The following is a 9,307-nucleotide window of genomic DNA, read 5'->3' as shown; positions in this document are numbered from 1 at the left end:
TCTCAGTAAACACTGACTGCCTCCTGAGTTGCTGTGACGCTTAAATGATCTTTATCAATATCTGAAACATGGTAGGCACCTACTGATGATGGAAATTAGAATACATTAAACTCCTATACATCCTTCAAAACCCAGTTTCAATGTCCCCTCTTCCAAGAAGCTTACCTGGCTTCCCCCATTCAAAGCCCTGGCTCTTACCCAGCCCTGGATCCCTCCTCTGGTCCCATCCAGTCCCCCAGGGGCTGCAGAATTGGGGGGCTGGATCTTAAGAGCAGCATTTAAGTCTCCTTCCTTTGATGTGGACAGCGGGTTAAATGCACTCACATGTGTGATACTGACAGCTCTTGTACCACAGAGAGATTTATTGGCAGGCCCCTAGAGGGAGGGGTATCAGCCTGATTTGGGGCTGGGACCAGCGCAGGCAGCTGTGCTTCCTTGAGAAGCAGGGAAGAGCCCAAGTTTAGCAGAAATCCAAGCTGTGTTGGGGATGCAGGCCCTAGCAGGGTGGACACCGAGTTCTAGGACACAGGAAGTTCATCCCCAGCCAGCCGCTGGGGAGGGCTGGGGCTCTCCCTTTCTCTGCCTGGCCTGACTTGGCCTGGTGTGACCAGAAGGAAGAAACTGGGGCACTGGACGGAAGCTCACCCTGCACAGGGCCGCAGGGTCACAGCCTCCAAGGGACCAAAAGAAGCAAGTGGCCTAGAAGGACCTCAGAATTCAGAAAAAAGGAGGAAAGAGGCACCTGCCCCCCACTTCTCCAAGCGCCCCACCAGCCAAAGCCAGGCTCAGGAGGGGCCTGCCCACACCCCATGTGACCACAGAGGTAAACTGAGGCTCAGTCCAGGGGCAGCTGGGAGTCCTGACCCCAAAGGTGTCAGGGTGTGGTGTCCACACCCATGGTGGTAGCCCTTTTGGAGTGGCGGATGCCCATGGTGAACGCTGGGGCCCTGACTGTGGTCATGGTGACCTGCTCAGGTCTGTGGGCACCAGGCCCAGGAGTCTCCTCCGGGGGGCGTGTGGCACGGGGCCGGCCCAGCATGGTGAAGGCGGGCCGGCGCTGACGGTAGGTGTTGGGGTCTGGGCTATCATACTGGCCAGGACCTGGTATCTCAGCAGGGTCCTGAGGGGGGCGAGCGGGGGGTGTGCGGCCTGCTACTGTGTAGCTGGGGCTGCTGGGCTTAGTGAATATCTGGGAGCCCCAGAGGGAGGGCAGGATATAGGTGTTAGGGGCAGGGGCTGAGGTGTCCTGGAGCTGTGGTCGCAGGCGGGATCCCAGAGTGAAAGCCGGAGGCGTCCGGTGACGCACAGGGGCTGCCTTCTCTGGGCTGTAGGCCCCAGGGCCTGGTGTCACCTCCAGACCTGTAAGAATGAGACAGGAGGGTTGGCAGGAGTCCTCACCTGCTCAAAGACCTTGCATGGCTGCCCATTGCCCCTATGCTTCCTGGAACTCACAGCACTTCTCGAGCAGCCCTGAGGTATCTCTCCTGCTTCCCAGACCTCCCTGTAGAGTAGTCTGTTCCCTCTCTCTTTGTGGTTTTAGAGAGAGTGGGGCAGAGGGAGAGAGAGAGAACCTTAAGCAGGCTCCACGCCCAGTGTGTGAGCCCAACGTAGGGCTCGATCTCAGGACCCTGAGATCATGACCTGAGCCAAAATCAAGTGTCAGATGCTTAACCGACTGAGCCACCCAGGCACCCCCCTGCCCCGTCCTCTTTTAAGCCTCCGGGCCTTTGCCCACACTCAACCTTCTGCCAGGCATACCTTCCATTTTCCCATTCCCACCTCCCAGGAGCTGCTTCTCTTCCTTCCAGACAGCCCCAAAGCCCCCTCCTTCCTGCTGCCTTTCCCACCCCCTCCTCCTAGGCAGAGCCCTCGCAGCCCTTCCAAGGACCTCCCCCAGGCTTGGGTCTTCCCCCCAGACATGAGCACAGTGAGGTGGGATGGTCTTCACCTGGACCTAACTCTACCACCAGACTGGGGTCTTATAAAAAGCATGGGTATGTCAAATCTACTTCATCTCCTCAGCTTAATACATGTTTGAATGAATAAGTAGAAGGATGGGTGGTGAGTGGTTGGGTAAGGAGTGAATAAGTAGATGAATGGATCCATGGATATGTAGATAGTTGGATCAATAGCTGAATTGTGGATGGATGGATGGATGATTGGGTGGGTGGATGGATGGATCATGGAAGGATGAATGGATGGGTCATGGAAGGAAGGATGGAGGGAGGGAGGGATGGAAGGATCATGGAAGGATGGATGGATGGACGTATGATGGAGGGATGGATGGAAGGAAGGATGGATGGGTGGGTGGATGGGTAGATGATTGGGTAGCTGGATAAATGGGTTGATGGGTTGTGGGTGGATGGATGGATGGATAATATACATGGAGGGTGGATGGAAGGATAGATGGATGGATAAATAGGTTGATGGATGAATCAGTGGATCAACAGATGGATTGGATGATTGAACAAGTGGATGGTTGGGTAGGTTGAATAGATAGGTGGGTGAATGGATGGATGGATGAACTGAAGGATCAGTGAGTGGATGAGCAAATGGGTGATAGGTCAAAAGATGAAAGGGTGGGTGGATGGGAGACTGGAATCAGGTCATTTAATCAGGTACGTCAGGTGGAAGTGAGTTGATTGGAGCCTGTGAAGGGGATTGCTGTATTCTCCACAGTCCCTACCATGCCCTTTGTCCCCCCCATGCCAAAGATGAGCCCCAGCTGCCCTCACAGCACCACATGTGCTCAGTGTCACTGTCACCCTGGCCCACTTCACGCATTCAGGTTCTCTCAGGGCCCCCAGCCCCTCCTCAGAGCCCCTTGATTTTGTCATCCAAAGACACTGAAGTTCCAGGAACTGGGTGAAGGGAAGGGAAGGAGAGGACTCTGAAAAGGCAGGGTCCTTGTGGAGCAGCACTGGCCAGATACTCACCCCGAGACTTGCCCCGGCCCTGCATGGAGTAGGCAGGGGTGCAGCTTCGGCCAAACCGGGTGACTTTTGGGTCCAGGAAGTAGACAGGCCCAGGGCTGGTGTCCTGTGGAGATGCTGGGGGGAGGAGCCCAGAGTCCTAAGGGCACCTCTGATGCCCCCTCGACCCCGCTCAGTGCCCCTGGTCCACCCCAAGGCACTCCCACCTTCCAGACAGCCCCCAGCCCCACCTTGGACCACTGAGGCAGGGGTGCCCTGACCTAGGGGCCTGGGTCTCTGCCTTAACTTTGTCCTGATGAGCATTTCTGTGTCCTTTGTGATCACAGCTGTCCAATTCACCGGGCGGCACGACGCACGAGCTGGCACAGACTCAGCGGGCGGCACGACGCGCCAGCTCACGGACTCAGCAGGCGGCACGACGCGCCAGCTCACGGACTCAGCGGGTGGCACCACGCGCCAGCTCACGGACTCACCGGGCGGCACGACGCGCCAGCTCAAGGACTCACCGGACGGCACGACGCGCGAGCTGGCACGGACTCAGCGGGCGGCACGACGCGCCAGCTCACGGACTCAGCGGGCGGCACGACGCGCCAGCTCACGGACTCAGCGGGCGGCACGACGCGCCAGCTCACGGACTCACCGGGCGGCACGACACGCCAGCTCACGGATTCACCGGGCGGCACGACATGCGAGCTGGCACAGATTCACCGGGCGGCATGACACGCCAGCTCACGGACTCACCAGGCGCACGACACGCGAGCTGGCACGGACTCAGCGGGCAGCACGACACGCCCGCTCACGGACTCACCGGGCGGCACGACACGCCAGCTCACGTACTCACCGGGAGGCACGGCTCGCGAGCTGGCGCACAAACACATCCCAGCTCCAGGCCCATGCGTCTGCTGCCAGCCCTACTGAGTCCCTTTCTCCTGGGGGCTCTACTGAGCCCCTCATCCTGCAAAGTCCAGACCACATGCCTCCCCCTCCAAGAAGTCTTCCCTGGGGAGCCAGCAAAGTCTACCCTGGCCCCCCATCCACCCCTGACTCCCCAGCCTGTCTGTCCCTCTGTCCCAGGATGTCCCTGGGGAACCCAGGCCGCTCTGGGCAGAGGCGAAGTTCTTAACCCTTCCTTGGAGCTTCTGGAGTTTTGTTTCAGGTTGGGTTGGGATTTTTGCTGATTCTAAAGGCTGAGAAGAAGCTGCTGCCACACACGTCCGTCAGCCACGCCCACCCCAAACCTTCATCCCTGTGAATCAAAGTCCTCGTGCGGGACTCTCCCCAACCAGGGCGCTCCGGGACCTCAGCTCTAGAAAATGGGGTGACGGAGTCTGTGGGCATTCATGTGAAGGGCAGAGTGTTGCTAGAACGTGGCAGCGATTCCACTAACAGGAATGAGCAGTGAGCTGGGGCCACGGCCACCCACGTTAGCGGCACTGATGGTGCTGACCCTCGCACACATCCTGACGCGGCTCTTCTGGCCAGGGGCAAGGTGGGCGATGCGGAAGCAAGGACCCCACTGACCAGGCCAGCCCCGCCGCCCACGGGCTGTCCGCACCACCCTGCCCTCTCCACAGCTGTCTGTGAGGAGCCCCGTCCTGCTGAGGAGACACTGAGGCTAGGACCCCCGTGAAGCCCATTTCCACTGCGCTGTCTAGGCACCAGGCGCTGATCCTGGCTCGTGGACGTCTGCAGGCACCTGTTGGTTTCATGTGAGGACAGCTCTGTAAGGGGCATACTGTCACTGTTTGTGGGGGAGGACACTGGGGCACAGAGCTGCTGAGCAGCCAGTCCAAAGTCAGGCAGCAAGGAAGCCATGAAGCCCAGGAGACAGGCTCAGGGCTCGGCAGCACGCTGCGTTCTGCCTTCCCTTCTCATCCAAGGACACAGAGGACACAGAGCTTCCCCAGGGTCACTCCGCAAGCAGGGGGCGGGGCCTCGGGGACCTAGGGGAGGCTCAGAGGGCCCCTCCCCCACCCGTCCAGCCCCCACCGGCACCCAATCTTACCGATCTTACTGGGGCGGGGTCTCCAGAAGAGGGAGTAGGCTGGACTGACCGCCCTGGTGCAGTCGTGGTTGATGTAGCCCACGGTGGACGGCAGGACGTACAAGCCTGGCCCTGAGCCTGCGACAAAGCCCTCAGGTCACAGCCTGCAGCTCCAGACACTGACACAGGGGCGGGAACCCAGGGCCCAGCCCCTGAGCCCCCGCCTGGGCTGCCTACCACCCACCATGGCAGGAGTGGGGGTGGGAGCTGCCCGCCCCCCCACAGGGGGAAAGTGAGTGAGGGGCATTGTGAGTCAAACCTGAGTCAAAGGTAGGAGGGGCCACAGGGCCAGCAGTCTCCTCCTGCTGTAGGGCACATTGGGACAACCGAGGCCCAGACACAGAGATACACTGTCACAGTTGGGACAACCAAGGCCCAGACACAGAGATGCACTGTCACGGGTGGGGAAACTGAGGCCCAGACACAGAGATGCACTGTCACAGGTGGGGAAACCGAGGCCCAGACACAGAGATGCATTGTCACGGTTGGGGAAGCCGAGGCCCAGACACAGAGATGCGTTGTCACGGGTGGGGAAACCGAGGCCCAGGCACAGAGATGCGTTGTCACGGGTGGGGAAACCGAGGCCCAGACACAGAGATGCGTTGTCACGGGTGGGGAAACCGAGGCCCAGACACAGAGATGCGTTGTCACGGGTGGGGAAACCGAGGCCCAGACACAGAGACAAGCTGTCACGGGTGGGGAAACCGAGGCCCAGACACAGAGATGCGTTGTCACGGGTGGGGAAACCGAGGCCCAGACACAGAGATGCACTGTCACAGGTGGGGAAACTGAGGCCCAGACACAGAGATGCGTTGTCACGGGTGGGGAAACCGAGGCCCAGACACAGAGATGCACTGCCACGGGTGGGGAAACTGAGGCCCAGACACAGAGATGCGTTGTCACGGGTGGGGAAACCGAGGCCCAGACACAGAGACCAGCTGTCACACGTGGGGAAACCAGGCCCAGATGCAGAGATACGCTGTCACAGTTGCAGTGTTTGGTGGCCTCGGCAGGAACATCAGGGCCCCGGAGCCTAACTCCTGCTGTTTTGTTGCACACAGATGCAGGAAGCCAGGGCCGGGGCCTCACCGAGAACGCACAGTTAGCCTCAGGTTGGGAATGTTCAGGCCCCTGCAGAACGTCCAGACCTTCAAGCCTCACACTCATCTATTCTCTGCTTGCTGCTTTATGTTGTTCAAGGTTCTCCTCACTGATGGATACACCAAAGACTTCTCATCTGTTCGCCTCGCGTCTGTCTCCCCCACGAACCTCTGCCACTCTGTCATTGCTCTAGCATCAGCCCCTGCCACAGTGCCTGCCCATGAAATGCTCAGTTCTTGTTGGGTGGAAGCCCACGCAAGAGCCAACGGAAATGTGACGTTCACACCCATCCTACTGGGAGGAAAACTGAGGTTTGGGGAAGGGCAAGGACTTGTCAGAGACTCCCACCTCCAGCTGGGCTCCCAGAACTTTCCAGAAGCCACAGCGGAGCTGGGGAGAATAGAGCAGGGCAAGCTTCCACCACCACGGCCTCCCTCCTCCACAGCTGGAGCGTACCATTCTCCACAGTGTCCATCCCGCAGGACTTCCTCAAGTGGGTCTCCAGAATCTGGCACTCAGTGGCCCGCCAGCCCTGGGGTGCTGTGGTCAGCCGTGGATCAGGGCTGCAGCTGAGGGTCCCCATGGTGAGCAGGTGAGGAGCTGCAAGGAGCACACGGGCCAGGCAGCACCCACGCCTGGTGCCGTCTCCTCCGCAGCAGTAGCTCTGGGCCACAGGTCCCGGCACTGTCCTCAGTCCTTGTGGCTTGTGCTGATGTTGGCAGGGCCCTGGCCTCACCACACACACCCCGGAGACTGCACAGACAGTCCCTTGTCCCTCAGCAGAGTCTTGGGGCCCTGGCCCTAGCAGGCCGATCAGCAGACGGACGCTGGCCTGGAAGTGGGGCCAGGATCGAGTGTCGGCCTGGGGCTGGATAGTCCAGGAAAGAATCCTGTGTCAGCAGAGCGGGTCCCCAGGGAGCAGCCAACCTGGGCAGCCGGGGCCAGAGAAGGCTCCAGAGAGCCAAAGCCACAAACACAACACCTACAGCCTTGTAGCAGAAGGGACTGGTGAGGTCTTGGGCAGTGTGGCCCCATTTCTACAGCTGGGGAAACTGAGGTGCAGCACAAGGTCATACGGTGAGTTTGCCCCTGTATGAGAATTGCAACTTCAGGCCAAGAAACTTGCCTACCTGCCTGCTTGCATTCCTTCCCTCCTTCTTCCCTTCATCCAATATGCACTTATTGAGCACCTACTGCATACTAGGTTCTGTTTGGGTTGGCAGGACACGAAGGAATAGACAGATGAGGAGCTGATGTTCTCAGTAGGGGACAAAGGAAATAAACAATGAATTAATAAATGAGCAAATAGCGGGGCGCCTGGGTGGCTCAGTCGTTAAGCGTCTGCCTTCGGCTCGGGTCATGATCTCGGGGTCCTGGGATTGAGCCCCGCATCGGGCTCCCTGCTCAGCGGGAAGCCTGCTTCTCCCCCTCCCACTCCCCCTGCTTGTGTTCCCTCTCTCGCTGTGTCTCTCTCTTCAAATAAATAAATAAAATCTTTAAATAAATAAATAAATAAATATAAGCAAATAGCATATAAGAAGGTGTTAAATGTGCTAGAAAACACAAGGCCAGGCTGGGAGCCCTTGATGGCAGCGCAGGTGCAGGCCAAGTGTTGGGGTAGGAGGACAGGTCACTGAATTGAGAAGGTGAAAGGAGAGCATGTCTTAAGGGAATGGCCGTGCAAAGGCCCTGGGGCAGAGGCAAAGATGGCAAGAGGGCAATGGCGGTCCTCCAGGACAACCCACGGCCTCCCAGAAGCCAACAGAGATTTACCCCCCAACTAGAGTTTATTTCTCTGCCTGCACTAAAGGCAACTGCTGTGTCAGGCTCTAAGAATTCAAATTCCTATGTCTTCCATGTGTGTCGCTGTGTTGCCAGGCCGTTTTGCACTGTCACCTTTAACAGCTTTATTGAGTGACAATTCACATATGATGCAATTCACTCCTCAATGTAATTTTAATACATCCTATAGTTTTTTAACTTTTTAATCAAAATGTTAAAAAGTTCATGAAACGAGTCTGAAATGTTTATATTAGAAAAAAGGGGGGGAAAAGAAGAAAGATCTTAAAACCAGTGACCTCAGGTTCCACCTTAAGAAGCTAGAAAGAGAAGAATAAGTGGAAGGGAGGAAATCAAAGACATAATAGTAGAAAGGCATGAAATGGAAAACTGTAGAAAGAATCGACAAAGCCCCTACCCCCAAAAGCTGGTTCTTTAAAAAGATCAACAAATTTGATAAAGCTCAAGCTAGAATGACCAAAAAACAATGAGAAAGAACATAAATGACCAATATCAAGAATGGAAAAGAGACATCATTACAGACCCACACGCCTTAAAGGGATGATAGTGTCTATGTGAAGCTACCAGCAGAAAAACTCCCATCCTTTTTATGCTCAGGCACCTCATGTGCATCATGTTGGTTAATTATCTCAGCATCCCATTGAGGGAAATGCTGTGGCTAAACCTCATTTGTGGTCATAGATAGGGAAACTGAGGCTCAGAGAGGGGAAGTGACATGTGCATGTCCCTGAGTAACTTAGCAGCTAGAGCCAGGAGTTGAATCCAGGACATTCTGACTCAGATTTTAGTTCAAAGTTTAGGGTCAAGGGCTTCTCCCAAACTCTAATCCCAGCTCAGTGTTCTGGGAGTGCTGAAAACCCACTGTGGACTCCTACAGCCCCAAAGATAAAATCCAAGCCCTCGCTGGTACACAAGGCCGTGCCAGGCACAGTCTTGGCCCTCCTCCCCTCTGCCCTGGCCTCTGATCCTTCAGTCCTCACTCATTCTCCTCTGGTCACAGTAGCACTCTTATTCCTTGAAGCCACTCCAACCAGGTCCCACCTCAGGGTGCCTACTTGAGCTCCCTCCACCTGGGGCACCTTGGCCGACAAACCAGCCCACAGCCAGCTCCTTTCTCAGTCACCTCTGGGCCCCCCAAATTGGACAAGCCACTTGCTTCTTTCCAGAAGCAGCACAAACCTCAGCACTGTGAACAGAACTAGGCATTGATGAGGGAGACAGGAGGTAAATAGCCCAACCTCCTCCTCCTGCCCATCAGTCTGTCCCACTGACCAAAACTGGCCAGAAGTGCAGGAACCCAGGGATACCATCACTGAGATCAGCCTCAAGGACCCAGGACCAGGCAGAGAAAGGACCAGGGTCCTGGCCGGAGGATGATCTTTCATCCACGTTCCAGCTGGGACTTGGCCCCAACTGCCTCAGTTTCCCC

General features: G+C 57.0%; 1 protein-coding gene across 1 annotated transcript; it reads right to left on the bottom strand.

The window, feature by feature from the left end:
- Positions 1 to 874: 874 nt before the first annotated feature.
- ODF3L2 (outer dense fiber of sperm tails 3 like 2) lies at positions 875 to 6,661 on the bottom strand. The gene is made up of 4 exons (XM_021705551.1): positions 6,535 to 6,661; positions 4,948 to 5,055; positions 2,937 to 3,050; positions 875 to 1,359 (listed from the first exon to the last, which is right to left on the bottom strand). Exons 1-4 carry the CDS (start codon positions 6,659 to 6,661, stop codon positions 875 to 877), a joined length of 834 nt encoding a protein of 277 aa, XP_021561226.1.
- Between the last annotated feature and the right edge of the window lie 2,646 nt (positions 6,662 to 9,307).

Source organism: Neomonachus schauinslandi, unplaced genomic scaffold (genome assembly GCF_002201575.2).
Source record: "Neomonachus schauinslandi unplaced genomic scaffold, ASM220157v2 HiC_scaffold_952, whole genome shotgun sequence".
Lineage (NCBI taxonomy): Eukaryota > Metazoa > Chordata > Mammalia > Carnivora > Phocidae > Neomonachus > Neomonachus schauinslandi.
The sequence above is the reverse complement of the archived record's forward strand: the minus strand, read 5'-3'. Positions and strand labels throughout refer to the sequence as shown.